General features: G+C 50.2%; 1 protein-coding gene across 1 annotated transcript; it reads right to left on the bottom strand.

The window, feature by feature from the left end:
- Window positions 1-110: 110 nt before the first annotated feature.
- On the bottom strand, window positions 111-19,977 carry LOC149343880 (uncharacterized). The gene is made up of 2 exons (XM_089547091.1): window positions 19,082-19,977; window positions 111-171 (listed from the first exon to the last, which is right to left on the bottom strand). The coding sequence occupies exons 1-2, from the start codon at window positions 19,975-19,977 to the stop codon at window positions 111-113; spliced, it is 957 nt and encodes a 318-aa protein (XP_089403217.1).
- Between the last annotated feature and the right edge of the window lie 1,417 nt (window positions 19,978-21,394).

Raw genomic sequence — 21,394 nt, 5'->3', positions numbered from 1 at the left:
ACAGATGACCTTGTTTCACAGTGGGCGATATTGTTAACAGCGCGAATTTCTGCTTGCTGATGCATTGCGCGTTCATTCTCACAAAAAAAGGAGTATTACAGAAAAGCAGCTCAGCAATATCCGGGCTTCGTTGATATGCGCATGAAGCTTCCATTGGAGTGCACAAATGCACTGCTCACAAAGAGAGTCAGATGTATTACCTTTTCAACTTATGTGCACCCTAAACTCAGCACTCATGTGTCAACGCAGAAACGTCGTCAATCGATGAATAAAAACTTGAAAACTAAGAAGTTGGCAACTGTCAAAGCCCCATGGTTGCGTAGTTAGGACAGGAGTGAGAGAGAGAAACAGAGGGACAGAATCGCAAAAAGGTGGGCGGTTAATGTTAATCATAGTTACCACCTGCTTTGCTACACTGCACTCAATAATTTACAAAGGAACAAACAACACACAAACGGGAGTGAAGTAAATGCACACGCATTTTTTGGGGCGTATAATGTTCTGTCAGAATACACTGAACATGAGAGCTTTCTAGAGACAGCACAACAGCAACGACTCCACAGCCTTCTTTCAGCGATGACAGATGAGGGCGGGTCTGTAGAACCATTTCTCTCGACCTTATTAACCCAGCGCGAACGCGGTCGAAAACATTCTTTTTGCGCGTCAAAGGCTGGGCAAAGGCCCAAAGTGAACTCCAGGGTTCATTTGCCTGTGTGACCGTAGCGGAGAAAGATAACCTATGGTGCAGTAGGTTACCGCAGAGGATGTTCACAAAGTGTAAACATGCCGGGGGAGACAGGGGAGATAAGAAGATCTGCAATGATATATTTGGTGCAGCTAACGCATGAGACAGGGCTTACTGAAGATTGAAGAAACTTTGTACTGCAGCTCAAGTAAGCCATCTCATGACGAGGACCATAGCCGACGCTTCATGCACTGGCGACATTACAGAGAGAAAGGGCATCAGGCCAAATGCGTAGATCCCATAAATCTCAGCGCGGCGCCGGCAAGCCAGCGCTATAAGATGGCGCGGTCTCCTGGCTGTGGTGAAGAAGATGCGGAGGCGCCTATTAGAAATTCCGTTTCACCAGCTGGGTCTGCCTGTGTCCACTGCGGTTGTGCTTTCCTTTGGCGCTTCTTCGCTTGGACGAAGCAACAGGAGTGTGCGCTGTGCTGTTCAAAATTTTCTTCTAGAAACGCAGCGACTCCCATGCTAATTTTAATTTTATTTATTTTTATTATTATTATTTTTCTATTTATTTTCATTTTTCTGACTCAAAAAAAATTTATTTAATTATTATTTTTTTCTTTCAGTGAGTGCAAAATTGAACCATTACGTGCATTGGATTCGAATTTGCACAAAAAGCCATTGCCCCGTCTTCGATCTCTCAGCTAACAGGTCCCCTGTTGTTGCGTCGTCCAATCTGTCTGCCTAAGCCCTATTACTACTCCCTTTCCTGTATAAATGCTCCTTTTTCCAGCAGTTCATCGCCTGTCTCTTGGCCACTCCCCCGTAGTGGGTATGTGCCATTTTATTTGAGGCCAACGAACCAATTAACGCTCGGGACCTTGGCCTCGGCCGGATGCATGCCAACGCCGCTCTGCCGCTATCTCCTCACCGGCAGTACTCTCATAAAGGTGGCCGCGGTCACCTTCCGGGCGACCTCGACACCGTGGTGACCCGGTGAACCGCCCCTTTTTCCCCAACGGCGTTCCAGGCGCCGTATTACGGAACTGTCAGATAAAAAAACTTGACAAGAAAGTATCAATTAGCCCCGCCGTAGCCGCGCTCCTATTGGCCGGCCGTGGCCGGCGGCCATGTTGCTTTTTTGCGTCATGGGTGGCTGTCGTTTACGTCACTGACATGACAGAAGTGATGACGTTGCACACCTAATTATGCAGGCGCAATTTGGCGTTTTTTTGTGACCGCTTCGAGGCGGTCAATTTGGCCGTTGTGTTTTTGACAGACAATGGCGGCGGCAGCGGCGGTGTGGCAATGGCGGCTGCGCCGGCGCGAGCTAACGGCGAAAGAGGGCATACGATGACGCGTTTAACTTGCGGGACGAGCTGTTTCGACGCCTTTTTCGACTAGAGAAGCAGACTGCGGAGTGGCTGTGCGACGAACTCGGCGATGAACTGGGAGGTGTGCACGCGAGTGCGCTGGCGGTGCAGCGGCGGGTGATGTGTGCACTGCGGGTATTTGCGACCGGCGGCTTTCATGCAAGTTTCGGCAGCCGACGTCACCTCTGTGCCACAGCTACATACAAATAAAACATGCGTATGGTGGCAAATAACTTTATTTTCCATTGCAAATCGCACTTCGTGGTCGTCTTCTGTTTCCCGGTCGAGGAAAAAGAAACAGACGACCACACATCACATACTGCAACGCTTCACGCTTTGACACTTTTGTCATCGATCGCAAGAGCCGAACAACACAGACCTTAAGAAGTTGGCTACGTCGATTTTTCCGCACTTCGATCAACCGCACAGTACGTTGATTTTCGACGCCGCGTAAGAAAACAGTATCAAGGCGTGGAACAGCTGTTATCGTGCAAAGCGGCTCGTTGACGTTTCACCGCCGTCAGCCCACCCCCGTGGCAGCAAAAGTTACCTACTAGCAAATTTAATAGCCTAACTTCTTGCGCTTCTTGTTTTTCTTGATTTTTTTTCAGCTTTGAACATAATTTTTTGGCAAAATAAAATAATAATTATTTTTATCGTTGTGCATTTCTTTACTCTTTAAGCAAAAATTTAACAGACGGTCCCTCGTCGTGCAGACAAATGCTTCGGGGCGCCATTACAGCAAATGCTGTAATTGGCTGATTCCTCGTTGCGTCAATTTTGCGTCAAGCGTCGACGTCACATCGTTTCGTCATTTTGACGTCACTGTCAATAACTTTTGACAAAATTTGTGAAAGTTCTGTAATACGGCCCCAGGACGGCGGGATGGCACGACCCGGGCTTCGACCCGCCGCTTTCGCCGTTCTGGCCACATCGCATTGGCGGGTGGTTCGCTCAGTTCGAGGCTGCGCTGTACATGAACAGCATCACCAGCCAGCCGTTCAAACACGCAGTCCTCTGCGATACCCTCCACCCAACCTTCTGGTTCAACTCGCCTGTTCTGCCATGGGCTGCCGGCCACACGACTTCGGCGCCTGCTGTGTCCCGCTGCCGCTCTGCGACGCTGCAAACCCGCTTTCGCCGTAGCCAGCCTCTGGCCCTGCACCGGCCTCGCTCGCACCCACGCAGCCTTCATCAGCATACTGCCAGCGTCGGCAGCCCCTGCTAGCCTCCCCATCACTCCTGTCCTCTGTCTCCGGCCCGGCCGTCCCTCTCCACGGCACACCAGGTGCACCCAGCACGAGCTCTGTTTCACATCCTGCTCCCACTACTGTCCTACCCGTGTCTTTCATCCTGCCCTCTTGCGCTTCACGGATGTTGTCACCAGAGCCTGCTGCAGCCAAGGAAGACTCTGCCGCAGCTGCCGTGTTGCGGCTTACGGCATGCCCATCTCCCTCAGCACTACCGCCAACAGCTCAGCAGGCCTCTGCAGCAACGTCGAGGTTCTAGCCAGCTGATTCTCAAGAACTCTCCGCAAAGGCCAATCCTGCTAGCCCCAACCCCAGCTTCCCCAAAGGCCTGTCCGCACCTCACTGAAAGTCACACCAAGCAGGATAAGAAGGTCAAACCGGTGACAGCAATACCAAGCATGGCGATGGTCACCCGCCCTACAATACCTGCAAATAACCTTGAAGTGGTTGCAGAGCTGTCGCCAAGCCAAACCAGGCCTCTACTGTGGGCCCTTCTTGTATCCCGCCGGTGTTAGCATCTTCAGATGCCTGAAGGCACTGGCTCCGCCGCCAACCAACGAACGTGCGCCAGGAGACCACTGCCCACACCCTCTCGCCCACAGCAAATTCGGGTTCCACCCACGCTGCAGCTTCATCAGCCGCCATCTCTGAGGATTCCTAGTCTGGCCAGGCCAGCCTATATGCGTACCATTCTGCCATGGTGCAGAGACAACCTCCGATTTCCGCTACCTCGCCGGCGTTCCCCTTAGTGAAAGGAGTGGTGCCTGTGGCAAGGGCGTCCCGCATGCGGCCTTCCGTCACGTTCACGCCAGTCAGTGCCCGGACTGCCGTGAGCGTGTACCAGCAGCCACTTGCAGTCCCCCACAGTCATGCTTCCGCCTCGCACCGCGCTTTGCTTCCCGTGGCCGCCCGCCTTCTTATCGGGCGGCTCCGCCTATAGTTCCCTCTGGTACGCCGTCCATCATGCGCCAGCCATTAACTGCTGCACCAGAACCGCCGACGTTGGGTCCACATATCTGGCCTCTCCACACCCCTACACTGCCACTGCGCGTACCTCGCCGCCCTCCCCAAGCAAGGCCGCAACGCCACAGTCGGGATCGCCCACCTAAGCCACGCCTTCGGATCACACGCGCTCTGCACGATTAGTTTAACACCTTGGCCAGCCATTTGTTTGGCGCTTTGTTCGTCACTGTTGCACTTGCCTGCTCTAGTTAGGGACTAGCCGTCTAGGAGGGGGAGCCCTGTAGCTATCCCCAGATGTGCGAGCGATCTCGGGACGATTCCAGGACATGCGAAAAATTCAAATGGGTGCTTATACGAACCTATTCTTACATAACCGGATACATACGACTAGGTATAGGGCTGATTGTCCTTGCAGCGAAGACTCTCATCCCTAGTTAGACCACATTACGTGGAAATGTGACGGCAAGCCGTGTCTGAGAAAACGCATATGCGATTCTCGAGCGCAGCGGCAGCCCCTTGTAGCCAGCTCTGATCGCAACGAACAGCTCAAGCAGATAGAAGCGGTCGAGAAGGCTGCAAGAAAAAGTGGAGCAATGGACAAAGCTCTCAACTCTACTCTCCGATGAGTACCTTTGTGATTGCCAATAAATTTGTGAATCAATCAATCAACCAATTCGTATGTCAGGTGCCCTATGGGACTCATGATGCGCATGATGCAAAACTATGATCATGATGCAAAACCATGGGACTCATGTAGCCCATGTGCCTATATTATCCTACATTTTATGATAAGAGATAAACATTAGCTTCCAGGAAATATCAGCTATACGGCTACATAGGAAAGCTATGCAGTTTGGGCAGAAACTGCGTAGCTGAAAAATTCTTGTTTCTCGACTACCAACGGGGCGCGGCAGTCGCATGTCCACTGTGCTGGCCAGTACGACTAGCAATTCGCAGCACGAGGCGGAATTCATGAAAGACCTGAAGCCGGAAATTTTTTTACCAGATAATGAATAATTCTTCTTGGACTACGCAGTATAGTTACAGTCCTCCCGTACACTTCTCCCATGTAGCGGCGTGGCTACAACTCGATGAATACTACTCAGTAATCACTCACTTCTTAGCTGTTTACTCCACCTTGGGAGATTCTCGAGCACTCACAGGAAAACAGGCTACAATATTAGCGATTTCATTCGAACGTCACATGCGTCATTCGGCTGTGCCACAGCTGCTGACCCGAAAGACGCGGGTTCAGTCCCGGCCACAGCGGTTGAATTTTGATGGAGGCGAAATTCGAGACGCCCGTGCACTGTGCGATGTCAGTGCACGTTAAAGAACCCCCGGTGGCGGAAATTTCTGGAGCCCTTCACTACGGCATGTCTTATAGCCTGAGTCGCTTTAGGACATTACAACCCATAAATAACTAACCAACCAAGAGCTTCAACTCCTAAATGTTAGGCCGCAGCGAAAGCTAATATACCTTGCACTGTGTACACTACGATTGGTTTTGCAATTTGCCCATTTAGTTTTTCTTGCGAACAGAGAAACATAATTCTTTTGTGCTTCGGAGGAATCTTGTCTTTTTTAAATGCATACACTTCATTATCATCATCATCAGTCTGACTACACCCGCTGCAGAGCAAAGGCCTCTCCTCTGTCTCTCCAATTAACTCTGTCCTTTGCTAGCTGGAGCCGCCATATCTCCACAAAATTCTTGATCTCATTCACCCACCTAGTTTCCTGCCGCTCTCTGATAAATCTGCCTTATTTTGGAATCCACTCCGACACCCCTAAGGACCGTCGGTCATCTTGCTTTCGCTTTATATGCCGTGCCCAAGCCAATTTCTTTCCCTTGATTTCGACAAGGATGTCATTAACACTCGTTTGTTCCTTCACCCGCGCACTCTGCCCGCTTCCGGACTCTTAACGTTAAACCTATCATTTTTGTTTTTATAGCTCGCTGCGTAGTCCTCAACTGAAGCTGAACCATTTTTGTTAGCCCCGCGTTTCTGCCCCATAGGTCAGTACTAGCAAGATGAAGCTCTTTTACGTACGTGCACACACTTACCTGCTACTCAATGCACCCGATTCATTTCATCAGTTCTGTTTGCACAATGAAGTCGATTTCTGATTGAGGACTCCATGCTCATGTCTTCTTTTCAATCTGCACCTGGAAGCGGCTATGTTCGGGAGTCTTTCTTACTGCTAACATAACAGTCGCCGCGTATGTTACATGCCACCTGCCTCCCGCGTACTGCAATGTGGAGAGTCAAAGTGCAACCTCGTTGCTAACGAGATGGTTTGGCGGCGAGCAAGATGCCATGTACTCCCGACCCACACACGTGCGATTTGGTTAACGCTGACAAGGTCCATGTTCTGACGACGTAAGTCTAACTGGGGATATTTATCAAATAATCAAGAAACCGTAATAATCAAGAAACGGTTTTCGTGGCTACTCGTTCTGTGGGTATGCGCTGAAGTACACATTAGAGCCTAGAAATGCCTGTGTGATACAGGTAGTAATTTCTTGATGGTCCGTTGAGTTCTTTGGAACGCCTCAGACACTTCCAATCGTTGATGATTCGACGATCAATAAGCAAGATGGCCATATGTAGAAGGTCAAAGAAAGGATTATATTTACATGTATATACAAGGACAAACTGAGTTACAGAAACAGTCACAATCGCACTGCAACTTAATGGGACGTTCTGTTACAGAGAAAGCTCTCTAGCTTACCTTATTTATCGATCGGAGGGTTCCGGTTAAAGCCTAGGTACTTGTAGAAGCACGTGCCAAGCACGGAGTCCTTCCCCAGACTGCCACCCAGTGCTGTTGCTTGCATATTTATACGCTTCACAGATAAAGAAGTTAGGTCGGTCATGTTTCAAGGCCCGCCCTAGACTTCGTTAACCAATGAAAGTTTAATATAAAGTAACCACAGCCCTGAAAGGTCAGGCACAACCTCGAGCCGAGGGCCTGGTTTTAAAAAAGAAACATAAAAAGAAAACTTTCACGATATACTGTCCACGCAGGACTCCTCGTCCTCTCTGCATTCTCTTTCTTTTCCAATCCCGCCGCCGCACCTGGGTGCGGCCTCTCCAAGGATCAGGAGTTCTAGGTGAACGACAGGGCGAGTCACTTGCTGAATCATCTTGGGAGTGTCTGGTGACAGAGGTAGGAAACGAGCCCTGCGATGGTGCTGGCAATGATGCCAGCAAACAAAAGGGCCCTTCGCGGAGCTCTTAGGAGGTTCGCAGGTTTCCGCGGATGGGGTACAGGGATCCGCTGGCGCGCTTTCTTGGTGCCCCGTTGGACGCCCGCGGTCAACAATGCTAGCAGTCGGTAGCCTGGCGATGCTGCTATGTGGACAATAGGCTTCCGCTTTTTTGTAGACGTTTGCGGGGGACGCGCGGGTGCGGAGCTCGTGGTTTTACCGAGAAATCTCCGCGTAGACTGTGGGCGGGCAGTGGCCTCAAGCTAAAGTAAAGAAAGAAGGGGGCATTAATGAATCGCGGCCTTACGCAGGTGCTCCGATACGGCTAGTACCGAAGAATTCTGATGCCCCCATACGAATTTTGCGGAACGGTGCTTGGCTTCAACGCGGCGTAGTCTGATTTGTATGTCTGGCTTCCCACTGTGCAATCACATAGACGACTGCGTGCAAATGGGTTCGCTGTCACATCGGCCACTTCGTCGTGAAAGGCTTAGTGTTAACTAACATTAGGCTGTGCGTCAAAGCTGCTTTTGCCTCCATGAACGTCGCCGTGAAGCCGCTTTAAACCTCGAGGCCTTCACGTTAGCTAGCTTAAGGATGGAGTAAAAGATTCATTGGAGTGAATTGACACAATATTCCTTTCGCACATGCGCGTAAAGGACGGAAAATGCCTTTTTTTTCCAAGTTGCAGCGGTACATTGCAGACGCTCTTGTGCCTGAGTACACTGCAATGAGAGAGCTGACAGAAATGGAATAAGTGATGCTAACATAGAACAAGCCCTGAAGAAAGGTGCTTGCCAACAATGCGAGGGTCCGAAGGGAGATAACTGGTTCAACCTAAGGCTAGCCGCTGGCAGTGCATGGAGAAATAAAGAACTCATGCGAAAGGACCTGGAAATAACTGCAGTAAAGAGTGAAGGTGTGGTTTTTAATTAGCGCAGATCGCATAAGCCGCCTGTTTCGCAAAAATTGTTCACTGCTTATTGCCACAGTCAAGGGAGCCAAGGCATAATTATTTTCTTTGCGCGTCTTAAAATGCCTACAATTAGCACCAAAGATGAAAAAAAAAATTGAGATGACTGCGACGACCCGCACTCGAGCAATGGGTGAGCAAAACGTTCATATACTGTACTGAATTTCGTGGCTGTTCTGACGTCGATGTACTGTATCCACGGCCATGGCTGTTTGACGTCTACGAGTATTTTTGTTTTTTTTTCGCGCTTAATTAGTCATTTCATTAAACCTCATCAGCAAAATTTTTCCCGCGACAACATTTTATTGCACACTATCTGTCATAATCTCACTTTCTCATATTTATCTGAAGCGAACGCCGTAATCGTGCGGACAAGATTTGCGGACTCGTTTTGCGAACACCTTTTGCTGACGCGGCAGAGCCGTATAGTCTCTTGGATTAAAAGCCGTTGAACAAAAATTCATAGACTACAGAAACGTCCTCAACTTCTTTGCATCTTGAGCCCTTGCATCCAGCACTGAAGCCCAGAAATCTTGAGCTTCAGTCGAAATTGGAACGGCTGACGAACTTGGTCCGTTGGAAAGAATATAATCATATAGCATTTTTGGGCAGCTGTTGTTAATTTTAAAGAAAACAGGGTACATTTTGCAACAATAAAACTTTACGAACTTCAACGGCGTGCACTTCACCAAGTGGCTAATTTTTAATCCTTGCAGAAGTAAGTCTACATTCCGTTATACCATATAAATATTTAAAAAGCAAATTTATTTCAACATTGATGTACTTGAACACGAGAAAATAATATAATAAATAATGTTAAGGTACACAACAGTCAATAGCACCAGCTTCATAGCCGCTGATTTTATCCAGAGCGGAAAAAAATGTTGTGTTAAACTGTAGTTCATAATCCCACTGTTTGTGGCGAAACCCCGTGGCCTGGGGAATAAATTAATTAGTCTCTGTGGTGGGGTGCTCATTTGACACAAGCAATGACAGAGCTCGAAAGCTTAAAGCAAGCGGGGTCTCTAGGCCAGCGCGCACTTTGTTAAATTCAAAGGCGCCAAACCATAAGCACACATAAGCATAAACCATAAGCATAAGTGTGTGCTTATGGTTTGGCGCCTTTGAATTTAATTATGAATAACTACCAACTAGCCCAACAACAAGCACTTTGTTACATGCGTGAAAAAAGCTCATGGAAAGAAAGCTCTCTTTAGGTAATCGAGAAGTGTCGTTGTCCTCAACAACTTTCTAACGCTACCTTGTGGCGTACGTGTCGCCATTTGAAAGCCATAATTGGCAGGAAAGTTAATTGGGTAGGAGACAAGTAGTTTATAGGGAAGAAAGTAAACGTTATTTATCGTTATAGTTCTTAACTGCAAAGGTTACCAATGCTTGACATGCAAACAGTCAGCGGTGAAGGAACAGGTCACGAATTGACTCTAGGGGATAGGCGCCTGCATTTCCGCAGCCTTGAACGTGCAGAGCATCATTCTAATTTTCATGGTGAGGAGCCGCAGTTACCAGCCACACTATCACCTTGTTTACATGAACCCGACGCTACCGGGTGGAGTGTGGTCGCCGGATGCCCGGCTGACTCAGTCCGGCCTGGTCTCGTTTCTAGGAAGCAGTTTCTGTCGGAACGAGGTCACCGCTACACCTCGCATTGATCAAGGAAACCACGTACACACGCTAGAGAAGGAGGAGGACAGTCCAGAAGAGCGGTTCTTAGTTACAAATACAGAACCAGCCCAACCAGAGAGAAGGCATTGGCCCCACGCGACAGAGCATACATGCTCTTCCGAACGGATTGGGCCGAAACAACCTACCCCGTGTAGCCGACCCGACCCGCCGGTCGCTTAGCTCGACACCGTGACGTATACATGAGCTCGACAGCCGGTTTTGGGTCCTACATGCCTATTGGACCCGAACTGTCAGGCTCAGATAAACGCCCAGCACCATAGATAGGTCGCGTAAGTCACATAGCCAATCTTAAAACCGGGCTTTAAAGTATTCCTCTAAGTATTGTTTACCACACAAGCTGGTTAACTGCAACCAGAGATTCCGAAGAAACCTTATCCGACTGGCAACAATGTTGACGAAATGAACGACAAGATGCCTCCCTAGGGCTTTGCTCATAATGTGTCCGTTAGCCCATGCGGCACAGATTTCACCGTATATTTTTTTTTATCATCGGAGATTTGTTCTGAGTTTGGCAACCTTAGCGTAGTTTCAAACATGCCGAATTCGTTATCAACAAAGCATGTCGCACGCGCCAGAACTGTACTGCCAGTAAGACTGGACACAAGGACAGATTTGCAAAGTCTGCATTTGGTTCTCACTGAGCACAGAAAATAAATCCTTCTAATGTTAAACTTAGAAACGAGACGTCTCATTAATCTTGACATGTTGCACGTTATATTTAGAGGACAAAATCACCAGAAACATTGTTTACGTCTCGTTTTGTCTTCAGGTACATGCCCCTGTTAGTTCTAGTATTCTAAATGGTAGTTGCAACTAAAGAAATATAATAGATGAATCTCTTTCCTGCCTTTAGCTCAGAAGCCCAGAAAAGAATTATTTTATATTTGACCGCATTATTCGATGTAGGACCCTTGAATGGCTTGGGTTCTCTCTCTGCTGTGTGAGGGCCACGTGTCCCAATCAGCTTCTCAAAGAGGAGTGAACAAAAAAGTTGTAATTCACATTTTCACAGAAACCGAAATTAAAACAATGTCAGGATACATCATTTGGTCTGTTTTATGCAATTCGTGGTTCCCATATCTCTAGAAATCGATTTTAAGGGCCCATTTTTATCAGGGCTCTTTCTCTACTAGTCTTCGCCTGCACAAGTGTCTCAGGCTATCTCTCTCGCTGTAGTTTAAAGGAGTTGGAGGTAAAGGTGGCAACGGCGGCACTGCGGGCTCACTCCGCAAGAAAGCTGGCGTTCCATCTGAAGAAAGAGATGTCAACACCATCTGGCTATCAGGTGGTTCCTTGACGGGTTGCCTACGTTAGCTTGAGGGTGGACACAATGACTCCAGGAAGAAATTTTGACGAAGACTTGAGTGTTGCCTGCAGTGGCCATGTGCAGTCGATACTCAGAAGAGCAACAGCGCCCAGAATACATGCGGGAAGGCGCCCGACAAAGTTGTGCCCGCCAAACCACCGAGAAACACTAGGTGAAGCTCGAAAAGATGCGTGAAATAATGCATCGTCCTGAGCCTGACCAACTGTCTACCGCCGGAGTAGATGTATACTTTGCGAAGCACTTCATGAAAGACGTTACTGTCTTGCAGTCTATGCGACATTCCGTGGTTTTCGTTCTACCACACGCGTGCCCAAGAGCGACATTATGAGATTCTGTCTTTGCATCATTGTGTTCAAAATCAGTTGTGCCGCATCATCACCAAATGTTCTCGCACTTTACAGACAACCAGCGAAGTGGTTTCTGCAACCGTTTTTTCTACAGATTAGATAAACATATTACATTATTCGAGATGAGAGAAATATATGAAAGTGCTTCATCGTGAGGACTCTAACATACCAAGCCAATAGTTTGGCAAGAAAAATATTAGCAGGGAGATTACCCTTGGAAGTATAGCTCTGTCCAGTCAATTCAGAAAGAGCAAGCGGCTGCTACAAAGCAGTAAACAGCTCGTATATACGGTACGGCATCCGGCACACAGATCTTACGCTGGCGCAAGTTTAAATGTGACATCAATATAAGCCTTGTCGGGAAACAAATGCATGTGTCGTGGGGAAGCTAAATTCGCTTATTAGCTGGAGAGAAGTGACGTCACCAGAACGGAGGGACGTCACTTCTTTTAAAGACATAAATAGCATGTAATGTTATCGAGTTAGCAACATAAAACATAATTAGGTGTCGGTGTGACTTTCTTTAGAATTTACTTTCGCGTTTAGGGGCTCTAACCCCGTTAAAGCTGTACTCGTGAAAAGCGGGAAAGTGACCTACATTGAATGCTGCAGTACTTTTGCACAGTTTTTACGGACTGTTCTAAAAGAAACGATATCGCGGGAGACTTCATATGAGAAGCAGCAGATCGTACCTTTAGTAAGAGGGGTGGCAGAAACGAAGTTAGGCTCCTGCTTAAGCTCAGCCGACATATCTGATGACCGTCAACTGGCGGCTGCCAACCTCGCAAGGCCACCGTCGCGGAACGCGCCGACACTTTGTAAAGCGTCAAAGCACCGGAGTAACGATCGGCCATGGTCGCTTCCGTCACGCCGCTACGCACGCCCGCAAAGTTCAAGGTCCCATCGGGGAATGAATCCGCGGGAGAAATGGTTTCAACGTATGGCATGTGTGGCTAAAAAACAGATTTCAAATTGGGCCCATGCCCACTTTTCTATTCTGTATTTACAATTTTTCTCCGCATGCCTTTTTCTTCCCACAGTCTGCACGCGTGCTTATGTTAGAAGAAAAATTAAGGAAGAAGCCGTCATCCTGCGAAAGCCCATGCAGCCCAAGTACTTGGGAAATCCTCTCGTGCAGCAAACGTAGAAACTGCACCAGCACGGAAAACTCTGTTTACAGTGTAATACATTTAAGCGCATCAGCAAATGCGCAGTTATGTTTTTTTCCCTCAGGCTTTACCCTGGCCTGTAGCGCTGGAAACCACGGTGAACTTTTTGCGAAAACACCATTATTACAGGGAACCCCATCTCAAAGGGACCCATAGCTGGGCTTAACTGCTCTCGGCGAGAGTGCATGACGCCGGAAATGGCAGTTTTTTACGACACCAGAGACGAGCTGAAGATATTTCTCGAAATATTAAAAACAATGCATATTTTGTTGCTATTTCTGCCACCGCCGTTTTCGCTTGGAAAGAGGGATCATGACAGGGCAACGAAGCAAAGGAGGGGCTTTATCTTCTCCGTTGGGTTAAAAAGCCGTCAGGTTAGACAAGCACTTAGACTGGAAGGTGTGCTGGAAGGTTCTTTTAAATAAGCGGAAACCACGATGCCCACAAACAATGACACCATTTGCGCCTTTCCCAACATTTAGATTAACCAATGGTGATTTACAAATAGAATTGATCTTTTAGGCTCGATCTAACAGTGTCGCTTTGATTAAGAGGCTCGCCCAACAGTTCCTAAGTGCGCTGGACCGGCGAAACGAGACGCTCGGCAGCCGCACAGGCATAAATGACTCATTCGGAGTATAAGATATAAATTTGAAAATATTTAAATATATTTTTAAAAGATATTTCAAAATATTTAAGAATTCACTGAGCCGACGACATAATTTCTAGAGAGTGTTATTAGAATTCTACTTTTGCGTGCTCTCGAACGGAACAGTATGTGTTGCTTATAGAAATCGTGCATTACTTTTGTTAGCGCTGTAAACCAGTTAAAACATACATGCCACTCTCTCTGGTCTTTATAAGGAAAAACATCGGAATGCGCCTTTAGAAGACATTGCATCGGAAGGTGTTTAAGATAAAAAAAAAACGCTTCACAATGATCTGTAGCAGAATAAAGAGGGGGGCTTCACGCTACCGGTGTGTTCTACAGAGGAAACAGTTCTTCTAGAAGGGGTCTGCAGACTAAAACACTTCTTAAAGACTGTATTTTCTTCCGCTATATATTTCCTTTGGCTATTCCTACCATATAAAAAGGTCTGCTAAAAGTGTATAGTAATAAATATATCTACTGCCCATAGACTGTTCATAGCATTTGCATTTTCTCTAGACTAGTGTATAAGATTTATGATTTTTCTATAAGTGCATGCAGAGTATGCTTGGCAAACGTCTGTAGAATTCTACAAACTGGCTAACCAAATTTTTGTAAGGACAAGAGTTGTGCCCACGTTGAAGCTGCCTTCTGAAGTAGTATAGCTATCATGCACTTCAGCTCTGGTGAGAAATCGAGAAACTTTCATGCGATAATCAACGTGTTCAATAGGTGGGTGGCAGTAGGAGATGGCTGGGCAATGGTGCATTTGGTGGGCAGCTAGCTTTCGCACTGCGTCTATGATTTCGATTTTGAGAGAGAGAGAGAGAGAACAACTTTTGTTTAGAAAGCCTGCAGAGTCGGTTAGGCTCCCTCCAAGCAGGGAGGACAAGCTGTTACCGCGACGCGGCCACTACGTCAATCTCGTGCGTTGTGCTCCTTGAGGTCTTGTTACGTCCCTCGCTACTTCCGCGGGTTCGAGAGGGCCGCCGCCCCCTTCCTGGGGGTGCCGCCCCCCTCTCCTCGGTTTCGCTCGGTCGCTGCCTCTCGAGAGCTGCCGAGACCTGCTGGACGGCCTTGAGTTGTGTCTTATGATCACAGCTCCTCGTTGCAGCCTCTAGCTGCGGCGGGATCGTCGTCTTCTCGCTGGCTTCGCGCGGATTTACGCTACAGTCCCAAAGGATGTGAGCCGCGGTGGCTCTCTCCTTCGCGCACAGTCTGCATATGTCGCTCGCGTACACACTCGGACACACGTGCTTAGCTAGCACCGGGGTGAGCAGGGACCCCGTCTGTAACTGTCTATATAACACTGCCTCCTTCCGGGTAAGCCCCGGGTGAGGTGGCGGCATAGTCTGTCTGTTCAGTCTGTACCATTTCACTATTTCGTTGAAGGTGGTCATCTTGTCCTTGGCACTGCGTCGCGACCAGGACTCCGAGTCGGCCGTACTTTCAGCCGCGCGGTTGGTTAGTCCTCGCGCGGCCGAGTTGGCCGTCTCGTTGTGGTTCACGTTTCCCCGTACCGACACGTCACTGCCCATGTGGGCCGGAAACCACTTGATCACCACAGGACTGTTGCGTCCGATGTCTTCGGCTTTGCGCAGTATGCGCGCGGCCTCACTACATACCCTACCCTTGGCGTAGTTCTTCACTGCCGTTCTAGAGTCACACAACACTGTAGTACATCCGGGGTCGGAAACGGCCAAGGCGATGGCCACCTCCTCCGCCCGGTGCGCTTCTCGAGTCCGGACGCTCACCGCGGTCTTCGTTGCACCCGTCGATGCCCCGACAACCACCACCGCGTATGCGTCGGTGCTCCCTTGATACTCTGCCGCGTCCACGTAGGCGGCGCCTTCTTCTCTGGCGTGGAGGTCCACGAGAGCCCTGGCCCTCGCCAACCTCCGCTCCCTGTTGTGCTCGGGGTTCACGTTCTTCGGGATCGGGAAGACCCTGAGCTTTCTGTTGATGCTATCTGGTATAGGTACGTCTTTCTGCTGCTTGCCTTCCCTCGGTTCGAGGCCAAGGTCCCGCAGTATCTGTCTTCCGGTTCTCGTTTCGGAGAGACGCTCGAGTTGCGCCGTTCTCTGTGCTTCGGCTATTTCGTCCAGCGTGTTGTGGACTCCCAGCGCCATGAATTTTTCGGTGCTCGTGCTCCCGAGGAGACCGAGTGCCACCTTATACGCCTTGCGTATGGTGGCGTCTATCTTGTTACGTTCACACGGCCTCCAGTTGTGGAAGGCGGCCACGTACGTTATGTGGCTAACTGCGAAGGATTGAACGAGCCTAGTCAGGCTCTCCTCCTTCATCCCCGCTTTTCTGTTGGACACCCTCTTGATGAGTCTCATTGCCGCAACCGCCTTGCCCGCGAGCTTGTTGACCGTTTCACCGTTGACTCGGTTTCGCTGGACGAGCAGCCCGAGTACCCGAATCTTCTCGACTTCCGGTATTACCTGTCCTCCCGCCGTCTTGACCGTGATCTTGGGACGCTCGTACTTGACTTCCATATTCTTTCTTTTCCTGCACGATCCTTTCGGGGGAATCACCAGCAGTTCTGACTTGGCCGGGGAGCAAACGAGTCCAGACCCGTCCAGCTGCTCCTCGATGGCGTTGACCGCTTCTTGCAGCGTTGTCTCGATGTGTCCGTCGCTTCCTCCCGGTACCCATAGCGTCACGTCGTCGGCGTAGATGGTGTGCCGGACTCCCGCTACTCTTTCTAGCCGGGTGGCCACATCGATCATCACGAGGTTGAAGAGTAGCGGGGAGATCACTGACCCCTGCGGAGTTCCGACGCTGCCCAGCTTCTTCTCTTCGAGCTGTAGGTCTCCCGCACAGATTTCGGTGGTTCGTTCCGTCAGGAAGTCTTTGATGTACTGGTATGTCCTCCTGCCCATGTTTAGCCTGGATACTTGGGCCAGGATAGCCGAGTGCCTCCCTTTATCAAAGGCGCTCTGCAAGTCCAGCCCGAGTACGGCTCTGTTGTCCTTGGTGCTCGTCGTATCGTCGATGATCTCGTTCTTCAGTAAGATCATGGCGTCTTGCGTCCCGAGTTTGTTCCGAAACCCGATGATGGAGTTTGGGTAAAGCTCCGATTCTTCCAGGTAACGCTGCCACCTGTTCATGAGAACGTGCTCGAGGACCTTTCCCACGCACGAAGTGAGTGAGATCGGCCTGAGGTTCTCTATGTTGGGCGGCCTGCCAGGCTTGGGGATGAGGATCGTCTTGGCTGCTTTCCATTGCTTGGGTAGCCTTCCTTCTTGCCAGCACTTGTTGTAGAAGTTCGTGATCGTTTCGATGGCCGCTTCGTTGAGGTTCTTGAGCGCTCTGTTGGTCACTCGATCGGGACCCGCGGCAGACCTTCCATTGAGTTCCTGCAGGGCAACTCTTACTTCCCAGGTCTGGATGTCGCGATCTAGCGTCTCGTTCTTCTTGCCTTGGTAATCCGGGTGTCTTTCCGTGGGGGTGGTCGGCAGGTACTTGGCGTCCAAGCGCCGCTTGACCTCGTCCTCCCCGTGTTCGCAGATTGCCTTGTGTAGGATCCTGGCCAGGTTGTTGTGTTGGTGGCCCTTGGTCTTGGTTTCGTCGAGGAGGTGCCGCAGCATGTTCCACGTCTTGCCCTTGTGCATCTGTCCGTCGGCTTCGTTGCAGGCCTCGTTCCACTGTTGGGTGCATAGCACCCTGCAGTGGACCTCGATCTGCCTGTTGAGCTCGGCGATCTTCTTCCTTAGACTGCGGTTGGTTCGTCGCTTCTGCCACCTCGCCTTTATGGACTGCTTGGCTTCTATCAGGTGGGCCAGCCGACTGTCCATCTTGTCTATCCGTTCGTCCGTCTCTAGCTCTTTGGTGGCTCCTTCCGTCGTCTCAACGACGTTGGCCGCCCATTGCTCGATGTCCGTAATGTCCTCTTGCACCGCGGGTAGCGCCTTTCGAAAGGCGTCCCAGTCTGTAATGCGATGCTTTCTTATGCCGGTGTTGCCTTGGCCTTCGAGCAGTATGACGACCTCTACGATGTAGTGATCGCTGCCCAGCTCTTGGCCCGTGTTTCTCCATTTCGCTTCTCTTGATCCTCCTTCAGTTTTGATGAAGGTAAGGTCCGGAGTTGTGTCTCTCGTAACAGATGTGCCGATCCTGGTGGGAAAGGCCGGATCCGTGATTAGGTTCAGTCCGACGTCGGTGGCGTCTTGCATCAGCTCTCTCCCCTTGACCGTCGTTCTGTGGTAGCCCCAGTCTTGGCTCGGTGCGTTAAAGTCTCCGCACACTACGAGCGTATTGCTTCCCGCGACTGAAGCTGCCTTGTGGAACAGTGCCTTGAATTTCTGTTGTCCGTGGGACGGGTTGCTGTAGACGTTCACCAGGAAAGTGCTCTCCCTCCTGTTCTTTCCCGTGATGACTTCCACCGTGCAGTGTTCGATGGCGCTTCTGCCGATCATTTCGTGTTCCACGAAGGTGATCCCTCTCCTAACGAAGGTGCAGACCCCTCTGCCCTTGCCCTTGGACGTGTCCCTTTTGCTCGGCGGGCTGTCGTGCGACCGGTAGCCCGGTAGTTTCGGCGTTTCTTCGCTGTGTGTTTCTTGAATCATTATGACGTCTGGTTTCCTCGTTAGTTGCTGCAAGTGTTGCTGCAGCACTGCTCTCTTGCCGGTAAAGCCGTTGCAGTTCCAGTGCCAGACCAAGAGGTCTCTCACTGGGGGTGTGGATGCTGCTGTACTTGCTGTCCCGTCCATGATTGCTGCAGTTTGGCGGTGATCTGTGCTTCCATACATTGTATTTGTGCCTGTATCTGCGTCTGCAGCTGTGCTTGCATTTGCGCCATCATGTTCTGGATCGTACTCTGTATATTCGTTGTCATCTGCTGAACCGTTTGCGCGAGCGCAGTAAGTCGTTCGTTGGTTTCCTTGCTGGTCGCCTCGAGACGGTCGAGTCTGACGTCCTGTTTTTCGATTCTCTCCATTGTCTTTCGTTCCTTGGCGAACCTCTATGGCTCTCCTCTTGGGAGCCGGTCCCGCCGTTTTCGTGGCTCTCGGGTCCACCTCGACCTCTAGTTCGTCCTCGGTTATCTCTTCTTGTTCCCTCTCTTGTGCGGGCTTCGGCAGCAGCTGCTGCTGTTGCTGCATCGCAATTAATGTCGTTAGCTTCGCGTTGATTTCCTTGATGGTTGCGTCCTGCTCGGCGATTCTCTGCTTTAGCTTCTCGTTCTCGTCTCTTAGGGCTTTTATTACCATTCCATTCTCTTCTTGGAACTTCTTCGTGGCGTTTTGCGCCGGTGGTTGTCTCTTCTCTGCCATGTTAGCCTTGACTGCTTCGGCCCAGGTGACTCTTTCCCCCGACTGCGACGGTCTGTGGCGGCTGGCGCTCCTGCCTCCCTTGCTGTTGTCCCTCTTGCGGCTGCTGTCGCGCTGCCTCGAATCCCCGCGGGGTCTCTCAGCAGACGGCGCTCGCAGCGGCGGAAAGCTTTTCGGATCCAGTTGTTGCTGCATGGCTTCCATCTTGCGTTCCCATTGCCGTTTTTTGACCACATACGGCATCTTGTAGTTGTTTTTGCATTCCCTCTCGCCCGTTGGATGCTGTCCCCCGCAAAGCTTGCACTTGGGCTTGCATTCGCGTTTGTGATCCTCGCTGGGGTTCACGATTCCGCAGCCGAAGCATACTTTGGCATTGGGATTCGGGCATACGTCTCTTCTATGGCCGATCCTGCCGCATTGCCTGCACACGTCAAAGTGCTTGCGGTAAAGCCCGCATCTGACTAATATCGAGCCATACTTTACGTAGTTCGGTACTTTTTGTCCAGCGAAGAGTACTATCACTGTGGTTGTATTGCCGATTCTGTGCGCCTCCACCGCTAGGGGGTTGCATGGGTTCACGATGTTTTCGGTTATCTCTTCCGGGGTGTCTTGCACGGCTATGCCTCGGATGACTCCCTTGACCGTACCGTCCGGCGCCGTTCGGTAGGCGCTGACTTCGTATGCCTTGTCTCCTACGTTTAGGGTTCTGGCCTTAGAGTACAGCGTGGCACGCCTCTCGTCCGGGGTGCTGACCACGATGATGTTTTGCTGCGCGTTCGTGCAGATGGTGTCTGCTTTGGCTTCTTCCTTCGTTATTCGAACCGCCGTCATGACGGCCGACATAATTATTGAAACCTCAGTTCTCGCTACGTTGAGACCTCCCCGTGGTCTCATAACTATCTTAGTGTCTTCCTTCGGCATGTCTATCGGCATCATCGCCGCTTTCGTTACCGAGGCTGCAACTCTCTTAGCAAAACTGGCCCTAGTCTTGGGTCTAGACTGGCGAGTAGTGGCGGCGGACTCACCGTTTTCCTTGCCGGCCATGATCTGCTTGATGCGCTTGCCGGAGGCCGACCAGCCTTCGGCTTCTTCCGGTGTAATGTCCTCTCCGGGAACTTCAATGGACGTACGCCCGCCGAGACTGCCGATGCTCGGCGCTGACGTTATGTTGTCTCCCATCGACGTGGCCACTTCCATGTCGGACGCCATCTTGGTCGTACTCGTCGTCGGGTTAGGCCTAGCGGCCGGGCCCGTCGCCACCGGTGGCCCTACTTGTGGTAGGCCGACGCTAGGCCTAGCACCGCACCAGAGAAAAGTCCTCGTAAATCGGGAGAATCACGTACCGCTTGGTCAAAACTGGTACCGGTCGATGCCCCGCACCTTCGCGCACACTTTGATACCAAATATATCGCGGTAACTGTAAATTAACACTGCGTTAATTGGCATAATAGCAGGGGCCGATGAGAAGCGCGTCCCCTCCCGTCGGCGACCGCAGCGCCCTCGATTTCGATTTTGCCGTCGCATTTCCGTTCCGCTTCTACGTGACGTTTGACCTGTTGGACGCCTTGTGGAGTTGGTCGTGGGTGGTACGGGTGGTACGGGTGTAGGGCAGAATAAGTGTATTGGTAGTGGTGGTGGTGAGGTGAGGAAGTGGATTGAACGTTGCGATGAATTGACGGGCATACACCTATCAAGGGAAATGGTGTGGCTGGCTAGTGAGTGGTGCATCTGGAGGGTGGAGGCCGCACTCATCGAGGCTTCACACTGACAATGAGGAATTTTCACCAAATCCTACTGGTACTAGTATCGCAGTCCAAAAATGCTTAACAGCATATCACTTGGGCTGCAAAAAAAAAAGGCCTTTAACAAAAGCCGAGTCAAAAATAATTCCGTATTTGTCTGTCACTGACGATCTATTCGGTAAACAGAATTTTACAGCACGCCAGGTTACCTTCCTTACAAGAAATTTAACAATGACAGAATTCGGAAGCTATAGTCGATTTTGAAAGAAAACCGCAATAACGCAGCAGTTGGCGTATTGTAAAGAGGAAGATGGGTAACGGCGGCAGCCGCACCGCCAGCGCACGAGGCGAGATCATTGTTTGAAGACGCGAGCTCGGACCACCATTTTGGCTAGCTCGCCTTAGGCTGTTTTCGCCGTAAATACCGTTGAAGTTGTGTTCCTACGTCAAGTTCTTCTTTCATTGTGGTTTTGATGTTTTTTTGCCTTTTGCAGACCTTTGAAGGTTCGACAAGGATCACTGGTTTACAGTAGTCGCATCATCCGCTGTGGCTTGCTGTTCTGACTGTAAACCATCGTCGGGCAATCCTTTAATTTTTATGAAGCACGAAAAATTGCTGTTGAACAGAGGGGGGTCGAATTTGCCTCCCCGCTGTCAAGAATGTCAGAGTGAGCAAGTGCTGTGCAGTGATTCTAGGCAGAAGTCAGGATCAGGTGGCG

This window comes from Amblyomma mixtum, chromosome 5 (assembly GCF_055824585.1).
Source record: "Amblyomma mixtum isolate Tamu chromosome 5, ASM5582458v1, whole genome shotgun sequence".
In the NCBI taxonomy this organism is placed as follows: Eukaryota; Metazoa; Arthropoda; class Arachnida; order Ixodida; family Ixodidae; genus Amblyomma; species Amblyomma mixtum.
This window is presented reverse-complemented; position numbering and strand designations above follow the sequence as displayed.

Bases quoted from the DNA above. Each gene is read 5' to 3' on its own strand.
- LOC149343880 (XM_089547091.1), bottom strand. From the start codon at position 19,977: ATGGCCGGCAAGGAAAACGGTGAGTCCGCCGCCACTACTCGCCAGTCT. The intron at 172-19,081 runs GTCTGCTGAGAG...CTTTGTGAGCAG, and splicing joins TTTCCGCCGCTGCGAGCGCC to TGCATTTGTGCACTCCAATG.